The 21,898-nt window shown below is 37.4% G+C and overlaps 1 protein-coding gene and 1 long non-coding RNA gene across 2 annotated transcripts; both read left to right on the top strand.

The window, feature by feature from the left end:
• Positions 1-1,227: 1,227 nt before the first annotated feature.
• On the top strand, positions 1,228-5,944 carry LOC144663898 (uncharacterized). Its single transcript, XR_013572693.1, has 3 exons — positions 1,228-2,111; positions 2,876-2,996; positions 4,502-5,944. It is a non-coding gene; the product is annotated as an uncharacterized LOC144663898 (long non-coding RNA).
• A 1,891-nt stretch (positions 5,945-7,835) lies between these two features.
• LOC144663870 (acid-sensing ion channel 2-like) lies at positions 7,836-17,966 on the top strand. Its single transcript, XM_078524950.1, has 7 exons — positions 7,836-8,528; positions 9,268-9,488; positions 11,495-11,651; positions 14,458-14,520; positions 14,673-14,862; positions 16,883-16,974; positions 17,783-17,966. The coding sequence occupies exons 1-7, from the start codon at positions 7,853-7,855 to the stop codon at positions 17,890-17,892; spliced, it is 1,509 nt and encodes a 502-aa protein (XP_078381076.1). The 5' UTR covers positions 7,836-7,852; the 3' UTR covers positions 17,893-17,966.
• Positions 17,967-21,898: the final 3,932 nt, after the last annotated feature.

Genomic DNA, 21,898 nt, shown 5'->3' with positions numbered 1-21,898 from the left:
CTCCGCCTTTGCTTTCAGATATGTACTCTATGTTTTGTGCCTTGATTTGGCTTACACGACCAAAACACAGGAAAATACAGTCTTTGAAGGCGCTATACCCAGAAGCACCTAAACAGAATATAAAAATACGAATGTATTCTAAATGACAACAATGTTAAACAAGAAGACCCTCAGCCCGTGTAAATTTGACTTTTTTTTGTGATAGAACTTTCGACTCGAATGTAGCACAAATTCTGTTCAACGCTTGTAAAGAAATATTGTGGTACAGCACATCACAACAAGGCAAAACGCCGAAATAACTTTCCCTTGGAAACCAGGCTATATTGCTTGCAAAACACAGGACTTCAAACACTTCCGAATTAGCCATGAGGTATCTAGTATTCCTATAACTTGCCAATAATCCGACCATCAAAGAGCTCTCGCCGAGAGAAGCAAAACTCGCTGTTGCCCGCGAGGTCAGTTGTGTAGTGTTTTGTTATACCCGCAAGTAAGAAAAAATGCTTTATTATCGCTCATAACAAAATAACCCTACGGCTGCCAAACAACTAAAAACGACATCGATAGATTTATTAAAATTTTTAAGCGAAGGTTTAACATTTGCATTCAGTGAGATAGCTTTCTGTGAGTTAAGTAAACACAAAACAATTAACAAAACCTACACCCTTCACGTTCAGGTTCCGCTCGCGGTTTCAAAACTCAAGCTCTGATCACGTTAAAAGTCCAAGGTTCAAGCTACTGTTGCCCAAACAAGTTTGTGAGTTTTGCGATCTTTTGGGAGTTACACAGTTTCGAGGTGCGTCCGACGACACCCTTACGTCCGGTAGCAAGTTTTACTTGGGGCTATAACAATGTCATTTATTAAGAGTTTACACATGTTCGCACCGCAGACCCAGTTTTGTTTAGCTAGGGTTGGTGACGATTTCTGTAGTCTATAAATATGATTTCTTTTAATTCGATAATTTTAGAACTATTTGGAAGAAAAATATGAAACAGGATATATATACAGCAAACTTTACCCCAACGTATGCACTGATAATTATTTTAGCAAAAAAGTACTTCAGAAGGCTGCTCCATTGGCTAATAAATCCTAAACTGAAAATCACGGTGATAACAAAAGGTCTCTCAGGCAGTTTTTGGGCATAATTTGCTTTGTAGCGGAGCTCTTCAGCGCGCGCCAGCGCGCGGAGCGGAGCACCATGGGTAATGCGGGTACGAGAGAATTTTTGTAAACCCAGGAGGCCGAAAAAATTTGGTGCGTACGCCCGACCGACCGCGCGCGCGTACAGACTCTCGGGGAGGGGGAGGGGAGTCCCAAGGCAACCCAAGCAGAGGGGGGAGGGGAGACAATCTTCTGCCTCCTTCGTTAACCAGAAATGAGTGAGGTAATCGACTAAGATCTTTGATATTGGACATCCATTTTATGGTCAATTGACAGCTGTCAAAACAACGTATCCGCTGACCAGTATCACATGACCATATCGCGGGCTCAGGTTTAGAACTAGTCAAGGTCGCGTGTTTTTTTTAAGTTGACCGCTGACCAAGTGATAGCATTGCTATTGGTCCGCGGGCGCAAGTACTTTTCCATGGTCAGTCCATTTAGATTTACATGAAGGACAAAGTGAACAACCCGGTCAGTTTGAAAGCTGAACGAAGCACAAGGAGAAACCGAGCAGGAAAAAGAAATGTCTCCGTAAATATTTCTCGGTCTACCCCGTCTAAAGGCTTTACACATCATGGAAGTTATGGCAAACGATAAGGGCTTACGGGGAGATCCGAAAAAATGGCACAGGTGGAGAGCGAGCGAGTTTCTACCGTTTCGGCGGCTGACCAGCTCTAGTAATTGAGCTAAACGCAATTAACTGAAGTGAAGGAAAAAAGAAGTGTCAATAGCTACACGGATGGAAAAGGCTGAAATAGACCTTCGCAGATAATTCAAAGGTCGGTGGTGCTGGAGTAAGTTATAATTTATAGCTTACACATGTACTACGCGGTTGGATAATAATACGAAAAACTGCGGCCGCTTCGCCTCCGATTAATTCATGAGCTGGTTGAAAGCTTTGTCCTGCTGAATTGCTGTGAATTGACAAGCATTCTCCGACTTCAAATATGAGGTAACAAACTTTGACTTTACTGAATACACTAAGTCCATGTGTTTTGTGAAAATCTGTAATTATATGCTTACACATGTACTACGCGGTTGGATAATAATACGAAAAACTGCGGCCGCTTCGCCTCCGATTAATTCATGAGCTGTTAATGACTTAATGTTTTTATTTAAACTCCCAGCTAAACTTAGTGTTTTAGTTTTTTTAATTCATCTATTTATTCTTATTTACTCGCTGTTGGAATTCGTTTGAACGAACTATTTTAGGGTCGTGGACGAATACGCTAAGAGATCGTTCGTTGCGAATTTCTTGCGTTGACACGTTTTTACCACACCTTAGCAGAAACAAAAAAAAAACTCAGTTTATTTCCACATAAAACTATCTTAGTTAATTATTTTTAGTAATTTTACAAAACACAATTGTTCGCTCTACTTGTAATTCATGCCATTTTAGACACTGTATGCAGCTGTGTATGCAAACTTACATTGACTATCACTATGACAGTGTTGAATGTGTATCTTTGCAATGGCAATGTTTTTTCTATACAAGTAAGTTAACAAGAAATCTCCAAGAAGAAAAGCTAAATATCCCATTGTAGGAAGGAAGGGTCACTACACTGAGTGTATAAACGAAAGAGGCTAATATTATTATATTTGATGAGATCCATTAAATAAGACAGAATTTTTTATAAATTCTTTTTATAAACAGGGCCATTAATTAGAGCTAGTGTGGTGGTTTTTAATAGATTATTATGTCAATCCTTCTTTTAGGTAGTGTTATATTCTGCCATTAAGCCGCAATGAATGAAGAATACCTACTGGCTACAGTCAAGTTTTGTTGAACTTGGTATAGAATGCTCTGTGCAAAGTGGACAACAGCAAAGTAAATCAGGTATCTAGTTTATATTAGTTATAATTGAAATATGTTTTTATTCAGTTTCGTTCTTTTTTTACCCAGCTGCTTTAATCTGCATTTGGTTGCTGCTGATCTTCTTACTTTGTGAAATATTTGCATTCATTATTCAACTCCTCAATGGAGGTTGCCTATTCACCGAGTTAGGATTTCGAGTTGGATTTCGAGTTAGGATTTTGAGTTGGATTTACGAGTTCGATTTTCCAGTTGGATTTCGAGTTAAGATTTCGAGTTGGATTTCAAGTTAGGATTTCGAGTTGGATTTTGGAGTTGGATTTTGGAGTTGGATTTCGAGTTAGATTTCGAGTTAGGATTTCGAGTTGGATTTTCAAGTTGCTTACCGTACTAAGCACTCCGGTTAGCCTACTATACACGCCAGTTAGCTTACTATGCACTCCGGTTAGCCTACTACACACTCCTGTTAGCCTACTATTCACTTTGGTTAGCCTACTATGCACTCCAGTTAGCCTGTTTATGGTTAGCTTTCAATAATTGTAATGGGTTTTGCTTTGTCAAAAAAAATCCAACTCGAAATCCTAACTCGAAAATCCAACTCGAAATCCTAACTCGAAAATCCAACTCGAAAATCCAACTCGAAATCCAACTCGAAATCCTTACTCGAAATCCAACTCGAAAATCCAACTCGTAATCCTAACTCAAAAATCCAACTCGAAAATCCAACTCGAAAATCCAACTTGTAATCCTAACTCAAAAATCCAACTCGAAAATCCAACTCAAAAATCCAACTCGAAATCCTAACTCGAAATCCTAACTCGGGAGTTAGTTTGTCTCTCTTCAATGACATTCAAAACAACTACAATGTATTAGTAGACAATTTAAATAATTAATATTTCACTAAAAGTATGTTTTCATGAAATGCCTAGATCTTGTACCAGAAAATATCTATACCCTATCCTCGCTGTGGAAGGTTAAATGGTTTGAATGCCACCTCCCCTCACAAACTTCTCACAAATTCCAATGTGTGGTTATGGCAGAAATCCATGGCCATCTCATCCTCAGTGTATGAACCAGTGAAACAAGGCATCAAAGAGCCTCAAAACAACATGGAGCAGGAAAACAATAGCTTCAAAACAGACATTTTTCACAGGTTCTTATACCAAGGAAAACCCAAATATTCAGATCCATCCCATGTAAGGTCAATGGAAGTTCCAAAAGGGCTAGCGGGAGGGAGAGGGGGAGGGGGGTTGATTAAAGGCCAAACCTTTTAATTACCGGTAAGAGGGGGTGTTAGGGTTTGCAGTGATGCTTTGAGTTTATTAAAATATTTAGTTGACTTTGCAGTTATCAGTAAAAAAAATAGTCTGTGCTGATCCATCTATGTTAAATATCTAATGGATCCTTTTGCATCCAGTGGTTTGGCTTCAGTTAAACAAGCTCAAGTTAAGTGTTTTGTTTTATAAATTATTGATATTGATGACAATTAATCAATTTTAATTTAATCTGTGGCATTTGACTTTTTTCAGGGTTAACATGAGTTGCAGAGTTTGCAGTGCCACAGACACAAAAACAGACAAAGACAAGGACATAAATAGAAAACAGGAAAGATTAAATCCAGCTCGATGTTTGGGTGTCGTCATGATGCTATTTTTAAGAGACTAGTAAATTACATGTAAATTAAAATCAAGAAAAGCTGCAAATAAGCAAAATTTAGATTTTAAATGTTAACCTATTTACAGTGTACTTCAGAAAACGACTTCTTGATTGACCTGTCACTTTCACATCTTGTTAGATGTAACAAGGGAATTATGAAGTGATCTTTTCAAAAATATGCAGCGAAAACAGTAACAGCAGAAATGGTGGTAGTTTAAAATTGCTATTTTCAATGTTTTGACTGGTAAGAAACCACATGTGACCAAGCTAAAATCTGTTTGGCCAGTTAACATGACCTGCAAGTGTCCAAATGTTTTGAGCCCTCAACTACACAGGACTTACATGTAGTTGTCTAATTATATGATAAGATCTTTGGTTGACTTTGGGGGAGGCAGTGGAGTTACAAAGCAATGTAATTATTTGAATTTGGATTAGTTATGCTGAAACTGGTGGTACTGTAATTCTAAAGTATAGGTGAGTTTAAAACCGTTATTGCAAGCAATATGCATTACCAATTTCATTCTTATGTATTGTATGCTGTGTACAATTTATAAGAACAGCTATATTTTTAAAATAAGTGAAATATTCTAAAGCCAGATAAAATTTGCAGTATCCATAAGGTACCATGTAGCAACCAAATTGTGACTCACTTGCTTACTTTGTGAACTCCATGACAAATGGGCAACATGACTCCATAAAGATGTGGACAATAATACAAACAAATTTTTAAAAGAGTAGTCAAAGTATTGATGTTATATTTTTTCTTGCATAGTTTTATACACAAGCAGACATGATTCTATTTTTTTTTTCTGGGTAATCAAATAGCAAAACTGAGTTTGAGACTCACAAACAATATTCTAGCTTCCCAGAATTTTTGCTTTTTTTCTGTAAGTGAAGTGAAACCCCTTAAGAGGAAGGGGAGTCAAAAGACATGTAAAAGTGAACAAGGTGCTATCTTCTTCTTTTCTTTTCTTTTTTTTTTTTTTTTTTTGGGGGGGGGGGGGGTTGGGGATGGGGTGACCCTGTTCGGTGGAATGACAGAATGTCACTTCTTTGTTTCCGGAGTTAGGTTCACCCCTGTTTGCTCGCAGTTAGCTTTATTCATCTGGTTTGCTTGCGGTTAGCTTTCACTCTAGTTTGCTTGTGGTTAGCTTTCACTCTGGTTTGCTTGGAGTTAGCTTGGTTTGGGCAACATGCTGTAAACCATTAGCTATAACCTCTGCCATTTCCATTCAAAATTAAAATATCGGCAAATAGTGAAAATGAAAATGAATAAATGAGTGAATGAAAAAAATTAAAATCAACCTTATTATAAATGTAGATGTTTGTTATTTCCTTTATACTCTAAATGTAAAGTGATTTTTTCTTTCTTTTAAAGCTGGTAAAGCAACAACAAAAATGCCTTATTTGCCATGTGATATGCCTATCTACCCCGACATGCAGCCCTACTCCTCCCTCCTTTTTTTCTACATGAAGGTAACATAATTGCCCGTTTTGCAACATAATTTCCCATCCAGACTTCTTTATGATAATGCTTTCGGTGGAATTATAACATTTTGATTGATTTTGTTTGTTCTCTTATTTGGTGTTGCTGTACACGGTACCCGGAGGGGGGGGATGGTACTCCCATATAAGAGCTATACGGGTATGTGCCGCTCAACATGGTATGCTTTTTGTCTCTCTGACTCTGAAACAGGGTATACAAATCACCCTTTTGACTCTAGAACAGGGTTGATTGTTTTCCCAGAATCCTGATTAAACACTATCAAGTATATAGCTATGAAACTCCGCTCCTTTCATCGCTTTATCTCCAAGCCACAGACGAAAGTCAAGTGAGAGTTTTGTGATGTACGGTAGTGTTTTTATATCTATCTTCATATATTTCCATTGTGGATATTGCTGGAACAGGGTACCTACTTTGCAGTGTTTGTCTGGAACAGGGTCGCAAATTGAACCTTTTGTCTCTGGAACAGGTCCAGAGTCTCAGCAACTCAACGGCACACCCCCATAGTAAATTTTAGGGAGTACCCCCCCCCCCCCCACCCCGGACACGGTAAAAAAGAAATAAGGAAAAATATTAATTATTATTTATTAAAAAAATAAAACGAATATAAAATTCTTAGCCTTAAAGTTTTACAATGGCCAGAATTCAGAGTTCAATAAAGTGCAAAATAATTAACTGGGGAGCTCCGCTTTTAGGCTTGCCTAAATTTATATATTATGGTAAAGCTTACAAGTTCATTCGACGTTAATTAAACAGAATCAGTGAGCTAATCAAAAAGCTAGAAATGCAAATACCTTACTTGAGTGTTAATAATTTTCGAAGTAGCAGCAGGCAAGAAGTAATTTTGAAATACAGTCTTACGGGTCCAAATTTGAAATTTGATTGTTCTGATGGCCTAAATAAATCTTCAGCTTCGACCTCACTAAGACCGACTAGAGCTCTTAAAGAGATGGATGAATTTTGATCCGTAAAATGTATTTCAAAATTAGAAACGTGTGTTTGTTTATCCATAAAAATAATGATTTATTTTATAACAATATAGTCAAGACCTCCTATAGAGAACAGAGCAGAATGATGTAGGTACTCTTTCTTAATAAATGATCACCTTTTTTACATTTAATTAGAACATGTCGTAAGACTGACAGTTTTTGTCAATATTAGAAGGTTGATTGTTAATAATTTTCGAAGTAGCAGCAGGCAAGAAGTAATCTTGAAATACACTCTCACGGGTCCAAATTTAAAATTTGATTGTTCCGATGGCCGGCATGAATAAATCTTCAGCTTCGACCTCACTAAGACCGACTAGAGCTTTTAAAAAGATGGATGAATTTTGATCCGTAACATGCATTTCAAAATTAGAACGTGTGTTTGTTTATCCATAATAATAATAATTTATTTTATACCAATACAGTCAAGACCTCCTATAGAGAACAGAACAGAATGATGTAGCTACTCTTTCTTAATCGAACATGTCGTAAGACTGACAGTTTTTGTCAATATTAGAAGGTTTAAAAACTTGTGCTCTAAAATAGTGATATTTTAGGCTTTTTTACATTACATTTAATATATGTTTCTGAAGATTATTATGTCAATATAAAAAGTTTACTTAACAACCACGTGGGCACTTAATATGCAAATAATTTTCTTTTGTAATTCCTATAAAAAGCATCAAGTATTTTTTTAGCAGCATTAAATGTATATATCACGGAATCAAGCGAGAATGGACAGTAAAGCGGGTGAAGAAGGCGTTGTTATGGAACCCGAAAATTTTGAAATTGAGTTGGACCAAATCGATCAAAAGCAAAACAACCAGCCATGTAAACCAAACAAAATTGTTCCCGAATATAGTGAAGTGGCATCGGAGATCCCAAGTAAGTCTGCTGCAATAACAAAAAGATGGAGCATCTTTGTTGGAGCTTCCACCCTTCATGGTTTACATTACGTGTTCACCAGCCGAACGCTGGTGCGCCGCATTCTCTGGGCGTTGCTCCTTGTGAGTTCAATGGCGTGGTTTTCCTTTCAGTCCTCCAAGCTTCTAAGAAAATATTTCAGCTATCCTGTGACGACGAAAGTTAGTTTGGAATATGAAGACACACCCGACTTCCCTGCAGTCACCATATGCAATTTTAACAGGTTCAAAAGGTCTGTCATTATGGAAAAAGGATATGACCAGCTTTTGAGCCAATTTGAGAAGAAATCATTTGGGTTGCAGGCTGAAAATGACGCCATTGACCTCGCCAATTACACTGATTTTAACTTCACGGAATTTCATTTGATCGCTGGACATCAAATTAATGACACGTTGTTGGGTTGCGTTTGGAGCGGGCAGATGTGCGATTATAGAAATTTCACGCCAGTGTTAACTGATATGGGACTTTGCCACACATTTAATTCAGGTAAGCTTACTTTCTAAAAAAACCAAGCATTATGTAAATGTTCTTTTTTTCTCAGAATTTGCATGAAGTTTTACGTTACGTCTTTCGTTTGTTTATAATTCATGTTTATAATAATTTTAAAGCTTCAAAACATTGATATCGTTTTAACTTGAGAAAAGCAATATGGTCATTTAAAAACAAACGGCCTCGCGTACTTTACTGGAAAAAAATCATGCCTGCATTTTTACTTTTATGATGTTTTTTTTTTTTTCGAGTTTCCTTTTACTTTGTTATTAATGAGTTCACTCCAGCTAAATAAACTAAATCAAGATTCCGTGTTTCTATAACAAATTAATTGCATAATATTTTTTAACCAGTAAGAAAAAAAAGGATTACAGTGAGTGACTACTGCTGTTATGGTAACGTTTTTATATCAAGAACATTACTTCATTGTATTACTAAATTATTTACTAAATTATTGGGCATATCTTCCATACATTTATGGTAGCCTCGCCTGATTGACAAAGAAAGGTAAAAAAATTGCCCTTTAAAGTTTAATTATAGAAGCCGGGAAGTGCTGGAAACTGTTTTAAGTTACCTGAAATACGTTCGGGAGATAAAGCGTTGGGGTAGAGCTCTTTTTCTACAGTGCCCCCCCCCCCCCCCCCCCCCTCACATGTTCCCAAGTCCAACCCTTAAGTAACGGCTGGGTACAAAAACCTTCACTTTGAGACAATAAATTGTTATCTTATTATTCTAGGGAAAAACGGTGAACGCATACTTAAAGTAAAGCAGGCTGGCTCGACCTTTGGACTTACCCTCAGCTTGAACGTGCAACAAAAAGAATATTATGGCGTAATGGCGACTAGCGCAGGCCTCAAGATTCTTATTCATCATCAGGATACGCCACCTATGGTTTCTCAGCTTGGCTTTGCAGTCGGTCCTGGTACGAGTACATTCGCAGCGATACGAAAACAGAGGGTAAGGAATTGTGATACTCTGTTTAACAGACGTTTTAAAAGCTAACGAGGTTTCTCTTCATATCCATAAAGAAAGAAGAAAGAAAATAGAATTAAAAAGTAGCTTAATACGTTAAAAATCAATATAATAATAATAATGATGATGATTTTAATATAATAATAATAATGATGATGATAAAAAACGTTCATATTAATAAAATTTAAAATGTGTTATGTTAATAAAATCCTTCTCTCAAAACTTTGCTTAATATTGTTTAAAATTGTTTGTATAGTAACTGGATGCAGTTCCTAACGTAGAGCACCTTGATAGCTGATGAAGAGTTTCATAAAGTACGAACAAAATCGCAGAGTTCTGATCTTATTACCTCTTTAAATGATATTTACTAATTTTGTGAGGGTGTGTTTAACAAATCGACCACATTTTCCCATGGTCTACTTAACAAATAGATTTCATTTTGCCGTGCGTCTGTTCAGTAATAGATCACAGATGACGTCATATGTGATGTGAACAGAGAAGTGGCCCACGAGGCGCTAGCCGAGTGGGTCACTGATGTTCATACCACATTTTGACGTCTTCTGTGATCTATTACTGAACAGACGCACGGCAAAATGAAATCTATTTGTTTCATATAATAACACAAGACTTTAGCACACTTCAGTGTGAGCAATGCCGCCGTACCGATGAGCTAAGTTGTTTTGATTTCACTTTTAAGTTTTCGTTAACACGAAGCACTGTTAATCCTATTGAATAAACAGAAAAATGGTCAATTGAAAGTCATTGAAAAAACTAACCTTTATTCCGATTTGGAAAGTTGTTCAAATCTGTGAGCATTAACCGAAGCGTTCAACCGCAATACGTTTGTTTCCCGTGGCGTCGTCAAACTGTACAACATCGGTCAAACTTTCATACAGATTTCGGATAATTTCTTGAATAATTCACTGTCTCCTTCAAGCTTGTTTCGCCCAGTTAAATGCTTCAAAAGGTGAACGATGCTTGGCGTATTGTTTCTCACTGAAGATTTGTAATTAAGCTGAACTTTTTTGCTTTAGTGTGGCCCCGCAAGTTTGAAAAACTTTGCCGACAACTCTGATTTGGACTATGAACTCTGATCACGCGCGCGAGTCACACCACCGCGTGACGTCATCTATGCGTCTGTACTCTGATAAATTATAAGTAAGAACCAATCAAAATGCGCGTAGAATTCAGGTTATTATATAAACTCTTATAGACCATAGGAATGACGTCAGAAAATGTTCATAACTCAAGTGGAACCACGAGCCGTTAGGCGCGTGATTTCACTGCAAAGTTTTGGACATTTTTTGGCGTCATTTCTATGGTCTATAAGAGTGTAGACCATGGAAAAATGTGGTCGATTTGTTTTATACCATAACAAACTCGAACAAGTATATATCAAAAGCGATGCCTGACCATGAAGAAACTTCGCTGGCCGGGGGACGTAAAGATTCCCGACACGTAAAAACTACAATGATACAAAAGAAGATGAACAAGAATTCAAAGAAAAGCAATTTTAAGTACTTTTTATTCTCTCGTTGAGTGTGTGCCTATCGCTAGAAGTGAGCAAGATGATTTTCTTTCTGAAGATCTTGTTAGCTAGCGCTCGTTCACTAAACGTCAACAGTTCCCTCACTGGAAAATTATCTGTCGATAGATCACCTGAGTAGAAGTCCAATCTTGAATTCCGAAAACAAATGCGCACTTGATTCAAACAAAACAATATGAAATTCGCTTTCATTCATGGAAACCAAACTTACACATTTTAAGCTTGCGTGTGCGTGGCGTGATCTGACGTCACTTTCATGGTCGATACTCTCATCGACCATAACTTTGGACCAATCAGCGCGCATGGTATAAAGGTTTATTGATCAAGCTACCAACACATTGAGGTAGGTGAAATGGTATATACAACTTTAACACGATAAGTTTCAACTGGTAGCATAAAGCAATAAAAAAAATATTCAAATAGTTGTAATATTTGCTTTGTTAAGGTTCTAAATCTTCCGGACCCCTACGAGAGCAACTGTTTAAACGAAACTATCAGGGACATGCCTGATTACCCGGAATACACAATTCCCTCTTGCACGTTCATTTGCCAGTCCAAATATGTGATTGAAAAGTGCGGATGCAGAGAAGATGGAATGCCGGGTAAGTTGCTTAATCATTTTTACCACTAGTTTGCCAAAAAGTAAGGAGTATCGTAGATGGGCACAATTTTACTCACATTAAGTTGCTAAATATGCAATTTTATACAGTCGAAGCTAGGCATAAATAGATTGTGCTCGGCAACTTTTGAGCAACTTTTAGCGTTTTGAGCAACTTTTTGTAGTACCAGCAACCTAGCGCAACTTTTGCCTTCCTTGGCAACTTTTGAGCAAACAAATTGATATAAAACCGATCCAAACCATAAAAGGTTGTTTCATTTCGAAGGATTTTTACTTTTTTTATCTTTTGTTATTTTTTATTTTATTTTTTTAATTTTTTATCTATTATTGAAGTTATGTTGAGTTTAAAGAGTATATTGATTACAACAAAGAACTTATATTTCTCATATAACAATAGCTTTAGGCCTCTTTTAATAATTGTAAGAATATTTTTTAAAAATGTTTAAATGGCAACAAACAAACAAACACGTTTTGAGTATTTATCTAAAACAAAACGACTCTAGAGCAAGCAACTTTTCTAAATTTTGGTGGCAACTTTTTGATATTTGAGCAACTTTAGAGCAACTTTTAGGTATATTGTGGAGCAACTTTTCCTGAATTTACTAGCACAATCTATTCATGCCTAGTCGAAGCTCTCTTAACCCTATTCAGACCGGGCTTTTTTGGACCTTCTCAGACCGGGGGGGGGGGCTTCAGAAGCCCCCCCCTATCTAACTTCCAGAATATTTAAGCAATCACAATGAAACTTATAGGATGTATTGTATGTCCGCAAATCTTTCTTTTGGTATACGTCACGTGGGATGGTGACGTCACATCACGTGACAATTACATCATAGTGTCAAACAGCCGGCATCTTGGATCCGCCATCTTGGATTTCAAAATCTTTCCAAAATGCCAGAAAACCACCTAAAATTACTGCAAAGTACTCAAAATCAACAAAAATGTGCTTTAAACCCTTAAAAAGTTAAAAATAATCCCATTTAAGTTGATTTTTATTGACAGAAACACGTTAAATTACAAATTTGGGAAACATGCCTGTCAAAATGCCGTTGCCATGGTGATGTTAAGTTCATGACACATCATCTAACCCTACCAAATTATTGCCAGATAAATTTTAGGAAAACTCAGAAAGTTTGGGAGCGTTTGATTTAATCTTAAAAAAGTTATTAGAGTTCAAAGTCAGCGCGGGCCTCAAAAGCCCCCCCCCCCCCCGGTCTGAATAGGGTTAACGGACACTCTCGTAAGCGGACAGCTCTACTTACAGCCGCCTTGTTTGAGACCCCGTTTTAACTCCCATACAAACTCTGTATCTTTACATTCTCGTAAGCGGACATTCCCGTAAGCGGTCGCGGACACCTTCAGAGATTACGACTTAGACTTTTTCTTTGTTTTTATGCTCCCGTAAGCGCACACCCCAAAGAAAATCCTATTTTACAACCGCTGTTTGTTTTTATCAATCAACTTCACATCGCCAATCGTCACAATGATTTTACAGTACCGATTACAATACCATATTTCAGTGTTTGTTTTGTTGTTATCCACGTCCGTCCGGTTATTGTTAGCTGGGCAAGCTCCCATAAGCGGCCATATATCCCTTACACCTCTTGTGGCCGCTTACGAGAACCATTCTCGTAAGCGCCAGCTCCAGTTGCGGACACTTTTTTCGCGTCCCGAGGGTGTCCGCTTACGAGAGCTTCGACTGAAACTTAAAACGCGCACCACATTCACAAAACAGGTTTTATTGATGCACAAAATTAATACCTAAAATACTTTTTAAATGAATCGACCGTTAGTTGGGTCGCTTTAAGATATTTTGAAAGGCTCTTAATACCTAAATAACAGTTTTATCTTTTTTCTCTTTTTATACTAAAATTCGTGTAATTTCTACCCTAATGTATAGCTTTAGCCTGAAAAAGATACCCTTTTCGGGTGAAGGCTTTCTGTGTAGTCCACTATAAGGAGTCTCCCTCAGTTCTCTCTAGGGTTCTGGGATTTACTGGTTTTATTCAACCATTGTATAACGTTTTGTCAATAAACACGCTATGGTGTGATCAAATGCTTGGCATATCCCGTTTCTTGGTAATAGGGAGCTTAAGCAAACCACGACGGCAACGTGAACGAGAACGTCACCAAACAAATAGTTAAATGAGCAGAATAATAGCTCTGTACGTGCGTTTTCAATCCTAGTACATTTCTTGGCTGTTCTCTGCAAGAAAACAACGTGAAATGACCAAAGTTTGCGTATTATTGAGAACGTGAGCGACGACGGCTAAATTTTTGTTTTTCTGTTTGGGGTTGAACGCTTTCTCGACATAATTCAGCTAGAGCGTGTTTCTAGACCAATAGATACACCGAATACATCTGGATAATCGCGGGGTTTTAGAGTAGAATACTAATTCCTTTTTTCACGAGGCGTTGTCCTCGGCGTCGCCGTCGTCATTGCTTAAGCTCCCTACGCTATGGCGGGATCAAATGCTTGGCTTATCCCGTTTTAAACATATTGGTAATATTAACGTTTTGAAAACCTACCTTATGTTGAAATGAACATCACGTTCCGTTATTTTTGTTCAAGATAACAGAAGATCCCACTCTCTGAATTACTTTGGCTAGATCTCCGATCCGTTGTTATAGATCTCTTGAGTCTCTCCTCTTTCCCCCCCCCCCCCCCCCACTCCTCCCCCACTTCCCACCCAGCGCCATTGAAAAAGGATGTACGTTAATCAGGTATAAAAAATATCAAATAATATATCATATCTTAAAATAAACGTTCTCATCAATCACATGTACAGTTATAAACAATGCCAAAGTTTGTGGAATCGAGACGTTAGCAGGCTGTCTGGTTAAAGAAAAGAGTACGTAGAGATTTTTTGTTTTTTAAGTTTTTTTAAGTCAGATTATCTTTTAACTCCTTCTTCGGTACCATACCATATAATCGTCTGCCATTTGACGTCTGCAAAAGCTTAAGAAACTATGAATAATTTTTGTTTTTCGTGGTAACTTTCAGATAACTTTAACAGGATGAAGGATTACCAATGCGATTGCCCAGTTCCATGTGATGAGATCTCCTTCAAACCCGTTCTTTCGTATGCTGCATACCCTAGTCACAGCCTTGTATCACGTGTGTCAAAAATATTTTTCCCGGACGGAATTGCCCTAACACCAGATATCATCAAACAGACACAAGAATATATGAGGTACGCCATATATATATCTTATTAACCAAGCGCAAGGGCCGTACTGGGCGAATATTGGCCCGAGGTCTTGATAGTAGGGATCGAGCGCAGCGAGGTCCGTACAAAAAAGACCGAGGGCCAATATTCGCCCAGTACGGTCCCGAGCAAGCTTGGTTAATAAGAGATTTATTACACGACTGGAAACTTTGTGTAGTGACAATTGCTACCTAGTAGATGTCGTAGAAAACAATGTGCGGCAAAACTTTTACGCGCGCTAAAGAATTTATAATTATTTCTGTGTAAGCCGGGTCACTTCATTTTCAAAGCAACAAAAACTCGGAAAATTTTTTGCAAAAAACAAATATTGCAAAAATTTTGCGCTAGATCGCCCGGGAATTAGCGCGGGATCATTCGAAACAAAACACGGTCCGATACTTGGAAAATATCGGCCCTCGCGGGACCGGAAATTTAGTAATCGGATTGGCCGATTTAGTTATTGGCCCTCGGACCGCCTTAGTCGTGTAATAAGCCATAATAGTGGGCCGTATGCAGCCAACGGTTACCTGGTAAAAAATCAGGCATGCTTAGGGACAAGGGGCCTGTTTCTCGAAAGCCCCGAAAACTTAACGGGCCCGTAAAGCCATAGCAAAATCTCAAACCCTTTGATTAAAGAGCTGTTTAATTCCATGATATTTTTAATATGAGTGGAGGCTTCCTTCATGCAAAGTTTCAGGCATATACAATTCTCTGTTTTAAAAACACAGATAATTTAAAATGGCTTTACGGGCCCGTTAAGTTTTCGGGGCTTTCGAGAAACGGGCCCCTTGTCCGCTCTCGGACATTTAAAATATAGGAAAGCCAAGCATGGCTGGTTGAAGTCTCTAAGTTTTGGATGTCCCAGCGCGTTTTTTTGCCCTCCAGGCCAAGGAGGTTTTATTTTGTACCACGCAATCGTTAGCCGCCAAGACCTGTAAAGAGGTCATTAACAACAACATAAATTTTGGTGCAGAGCGAAAGAGAAACAAGGAATCACAGATCTCATTGTCGTCTTCTCCATGTCCATCATGGACCTAAAATCACAAAAAGTTTATAGTCTTTTTACTATTATTAACAGCTTTCTTCAGTAGATTTTTTTGGGAACACATCAATCTAGCATCTCTTTTTGAATCTCTTTGTACTGACGCGACTTATCCGATATAGTTTTCTCGATATCTCCCACAGTTGACAATGGATACAGTTAAATTGATTGTAATGCAGCATAAAGGGCGAAGGATAACCCGAGTAGGTTCATTGTGCCCAACAATGTAGACAACAAATGAATAACTTGGTAAATAAACTGTAATGTTTCGGTATAAACTATACTACCATCAGACTAAGAAAGTTAACATACAAGGTTGGTCTTAAATACTGTGGATAACGAGACGAAACAAAAAGTTTACTGAAGAGAATAGACAAAGTTCTCTGCTGGATTTCAGACCATTCTTGAGGGAAGGTGCTAGGCGTTTAATGTTATATGCCTCTTTGTACTGAGGAGAAGATTCCAATTATTGTCACAATCTAATACCGTTCTGTTATCACGGACTACTTGCGTGGAATATTCTTTGTCACAACTAACAGGGGGTGGAACAATGTCAGAATTTAAAAGTATCCGGTAAATTAACAACCGGATAAATTAACAACGAGACTATGTTTCTACACCAACAACAAACACTTTTAAGATCAAGTTCCACTCTTGAATCTAGAACGGCGTATCCATTTTAGAGACAATTTCTAGAACAGGGTATGGCATTTTGAACGTTCGAATGTTTCAATTTATTAGCAGCCACAACGGGGCGTTAAAAAATAGACCTTTTTCTAGAACGAGGTATCATTTTGAGTTTTGAAACGAGGTGCTACTTTGGAGACCCGGTTGGCACATACCCACCCAAAATATACCTGAGTACCCCCCCCCCGGGAAGGGGGGGGGGAGGCTAGAAAGCCCTGAAGTTTAAAAACAAAATAATCTTCAAATGTTTTAAAATTCGTTTATTTATTTCAACAGTCAGAACATGTTAGAACTCCGTGTTTACTTCCAAGAACTAAATTATCAAGTTATTCAAGAGACACCAGCCTACGATTCAGAAAGTCTGTTAGGTAAGTACGGTAAATAATACTGGAGAAAATAATGAGCAACTGAAATACACAAGGTAGTTAACAAATAAAATATCCATTTCTATGTGGTTATAATCCCGCCCTGATAAATAACACGCGTAACATTCAAAACACGAATCAACGATAGTCGTGAGCAAGGTCAAATGCTGTTTGTTTATACTAAAATCTTTTATTCTAATATATATCATTAAATGGTCGCTTCTTGTTACTTAGACTGCTTCAAGATCTTAGACTCTGCACCTATTAAGTACCAAGATAAGCTTAAGGAGTCTATGTTCAAGTGGGAAAAGCCAGACCTTAATCAACAGGTCAAACACATCATTAAATTTGACACTTTCCCTATAGCTGCACGCGCATCTTTTTATTCCGTCGTTTTAATTCACTGTAAACTTTCAAAACCGTCACACTGACGATAATGGATGTACCGTCGAAACATGTTTGTGAAAAATTAAAAAAGTCGTTTTATTTTTGAAAATATCATTAAATATAATTCCTTTTTTTTTTTCAATTTTTTTATGTATTAATTACTTCTTACACCCCGGTTGTATTTTTCATTGCGTTCTACGCGGAGATTTCTTGACTTACACTTGATTTCACCCGTAAGTGAGACCCGTCAATCAAAACGGTTTCTTCAAGAACTTTTCAAACAGACAAAAAGCTTGTCACAAAAGCTATAAAGTCATTTTAAGTACGTGCAGTTAACATGGGTCGGTACATGACTTAAAACGGTTCAATAGCCCAATTGCCCTTTAAACATATAGTGACATTTTTTTTTTCTTGTTTAATTCAGGTGAAATCGGCGGTCAAGTTGGTCTCTGTGTTGGCGCCAGTCTGCTGACCGTGGTAGAATTTTTTGACGTCATATTTTCCATTATTAAAATACGTTTGGGATTTAGATAAATTCGCAGCAAGCTTTGTGGAATGAAAATGTATATGGGTAGTTTTAAGAGGAACTATGTTGAGAGGCGTTTACATTTCATCAGGGGGGGCTGGCAGCTATCTTTGATCTTACCGCTTTTCCGCTTTCGATGATCGCCCCAGTTAAGAAACCTGTCAATCATTCGAGAACCGTACGGAGCATGCGCACAATGCCTTGGCAAAAAAGGAAACAACATGGCGTCGCGTGTCGAGTTGACTGTAGAAAACGAATTCGCTGTTGGTTATTGCCGTTTACTTCCCGTTATAATTTTTTGTGGCAGTTCTGAGACAATCAAGACTAATGTAATGAAGGATCAGCTCTGTTTTAGGTTAGTAGAGCAGTTAAAAATTTAAATGAGCAAGGAGCGAGTGACATGTTTCGGGACAAGTTTCTGTGTATACTGCATGGGCTGAGATTTTCCCAGTCGAGTGTTATCTCATCTTCACGCCTGCACAGCAAAAGAAATTATTTCGATCGCGATTCTCCTTCACTTAACAGAAAATTCAGTAACAGTGTCCTTCACTGGCGTCGAAGTGTTTCACTACTGCCCCTGTCTAGTAGGGTTGACCTGCTAAGCTTTATTAAAGTTTACATTTTTATTTATATACAGTACCTGTCTCAAGTTCTGTGTCTTTATACAAGCTTACACATGTAGTTTGCGTATAAAACATAGAAGTTATTTTTATAAATTCATCTTCTGATTGAACGTTTATAGTAGCATTTACTTCTAGAACCGAAATGAAGTGCCGAGTTGCTTTCGGTTGAAAATCGAATTTCAAAGCATTTTCCATCATGTCCATGCGAATGGGCCCACAGGAGAATAAACGTTTTCTAAGGTAATCTTAAAGAGATATTAAATTTCGATTTTCCTTTTTTTTTTTCCTTTGCCGGTACAAGATCAAGCTGAAGTCAACAAGGCAAAGAAATCCAAAAAGAATAAATTTCTTCACTTAAATTTAAATGTTAAAAATAATAATAATTGCAGAGGGTATGGCTTCAATTACCTAAACTGTGCAATCTGAAGTGCCTTGCTGACACATACAGAAACCGTTAATTATGTTTTGGGTAAATACTTTGGTTGAACAGGGTCAGAGTGATCACAATTTAATTACAGCATTTAAAGGTGGTAAAGTAAATGCTTGTCTTATGTACTGGAAACACTTCAGCACTGGAAAAATGATAAATTTGCCCATCAACAATGGAATGTCCGTTGCAAACAAGTACATTGACCTACCATACTTACCGGGTAATTTTGTCTCCCAGGATTTATTTCACATCTCCAAATGAGCTACTCATGGGGATGCATCCCTTGCAGGTAATAAAAAAATTCTACAATATTATTATTGCAATACTGTTTTCCCCCACCCTAAAAATTCTCATCTATCATCTATCACTACTTTCAGGAGACAGTGTAGCCAAGTGGTTTTGGTACTGGTGTTGTAATTCTAAGATCCCAGGTCAAAATCCTCTACCCAGCAACAAGCTGAATTTGTTCTCGGTTGTCCTTAGATCAAATCCTTGGTCATGCTTTGTAGATAGAGAACTGGTCTGCCTCCTGCTAGTTGGAATTTGTAACTGTTATGTTCATTTAAAATTTTTGTTTCCCTTGAAGTTAAGGGCATGACCACTGTAAACAACTTTAATTTTACATATTTTTTTTACATTTACATCTGAAACTTTTTCCTGGTCAGCAGGAAGATTATTCAACTGGATGCAAGTAGAAATTGATTTTTTCTTTGGACAGGTAAGGCAGTTAAGAATCAACAGGTTAAGTAAGTCTCAATAGGATCCCAGATCCCATGCAGTGTCTCAATTATTTCTCTACCAGGGTACACACATGTACATTTGAGGAGCAGATCCTTTGCAAACTCCACCATTTTATTTGTAAAAGCATTTCAAGATAATGCATTGCTAAAAACATTTTAAGCCCCTTCAGAACTCAAGTTTCATTTTTTTTTCTCAAGGAAATACAGCAAACCGTGGTCACTAAGTTTTAGGTGACTGACCATGACTGGAGCATTCTACAACCAACCAGCCTCCTGCAAGTTTCAATTCTCATCCCACAGGTGTGATAGGCAAAGTCTAAATGCAAGGTTACCCCACCAGCTTTCTCAGTGAGCGCCATTATCACGAAGACATGCACAGTTCAAAAGTTTAAATAAAGAAAACTGTTGCAAACATTACCACCTAATCTTACAACACTAATTGAACATGAAAAAATGTTATTGTAACTGGTGCAAAACATAAAATAAAAAATATTGGTACGCTAATTAAATTTTGATATATTTTATTTCGATAAACTGTATTTCAGTTCCATGTTACTCTAGATATTATATTCTTATATTCAAATTCTAACTAGGCTCTGAGGCTTAATTGGGAAATAAAACAAAACGAGTCATATCAAACCTTCTGCACTTTCTCAATAACAACTACGTCAACTACGGTTTGATATAAGTCTTACAGAAAAAAAAAACTGTCCGAAAATGGCTACCCTTACCGTCATGGCGTCTAGTCCAGAAATAAAGATCGTTCAGCTTATCCAGTGTATGAAACAATTACTAAAAATATTCTGCTGTGAGATTTCGTTGTCTTCACTGGGATGTAAAAACGCAGTGGTGGTCCCGTTCGCCGATTTGCGGCGTAAATTTCACCTGTGATACTTCTTAAAAATCGAAATTTAGATAAAAAGTGCTTAAACGAACCCCTGGATGTTCAAACGTAGAAACAGTTCTCGAAACGTTTATGAACCTTCGCAAAAGACCGTCCGCCATAAACTTCCGCCATCTTTGTTTTCAATTAAACCGGTACTTAGTCCCACTCGGATATATTTCTTAACTGGGGCGATCATCGAAACTCGTCCCAGACCTCGCTGCCAGCCCCCCTGCATTTCATTAACAGAAAGCTGCGACAATTGTGGATTAAAATTAGGGATTTGATTTAACTACCATGTATTCCGTATAGTGTTTCTAGCATTTTACCCTTAGCATCCACAGTTACATCACTAAGTTTTACAAATCGAAGGATATTCAACATTTCCAAAGACAATTCATAGGTTGTAGATTATCGGATATAGGCACTTCTTGACGTACTCAACATCACGATCTTAGCCGTAAGAAGAAAGTTACGTTTAAGAGCTTATAAGGCTACTCAAGGCAAAGCTATTACGCTGCCCAAAACTCATAATCATATTTTAATGTGACAACGTTCATTGACACAAATGTAAACAGAGAAGGATAATAATATCAAACATTTCTTGAAATACGTACTGTATGCGAATGCACGATGGAATATTTATCTTAAAACTGCTAGATCAAGGCTGATATATCAACTAATAAAATCTAAAGCTGATAAAACTGTCAGGAAACAAATAAGTTCATGTCTTTTTCAAATTTTATTGAATGTCTCTGCATGGGAAACAAGACTAACGTTTTTTTTTGTTCCCACTAATAAAGTGTTTATTGATGACAGATGACAAAAATGACCCCAAACGGTTTTTTTTTTCTTGAGTATATATGAGAGTAAAATATAGATAAACAAAGCAAATGAACTCAAACTGTTTACAATTGTTTGTCACATTCTGTTCATGTGATGATAATGATGCTAATTTTTTTTGTTTGTAATGCACTCTTTGTTTTGTGCCTCGATTTGGCTAACGCGACCAAAACACATGAAAATACATTCTTTGAAGGCGCTATACCCGGGAGGAGCACCTAAAAAGAATATATAAATTAAAATATATTCTAAATGATAACAATGTAAAACAAAAAGACCCTGAGCCCGTGTTAATTTAAATTTTTACATGTTTTTTGTGATTGAACTTTTGACTCGGGCTAGCAAAAATTCAGTTTGAAGCTTTTAAAGACATTATTATGATACAGCGCATCAAAGCAAGGCAAAACGTCGAAATAACTTAACTTGGAAACAATAAGAAATCAAGGTTACAAAAAGTCACAAAAACACTCAACACGCCAAGCAGTAAGACTCGAC

The sequence above is a fragment of the Oculina patagonica genome, chromosome 8 (genome assembly GCF_052425735.1).
Source record: "Oculina patagonica isolate OP01 chromosome 8, crgOcupat, whole genome shotgun sequence".
Taxonomy (NCBI): domain Eukaryota; kingdom Metazoa; phylum Cnidaria; class Anthozoa; order Scleractinia; family Oculinidae; genus Oculina; species Oculina patagonica.
Note: the sequence above shows the minus strand (reverse complement) of the source record. Positions and strands in the feature narration are given on the sequence as shown.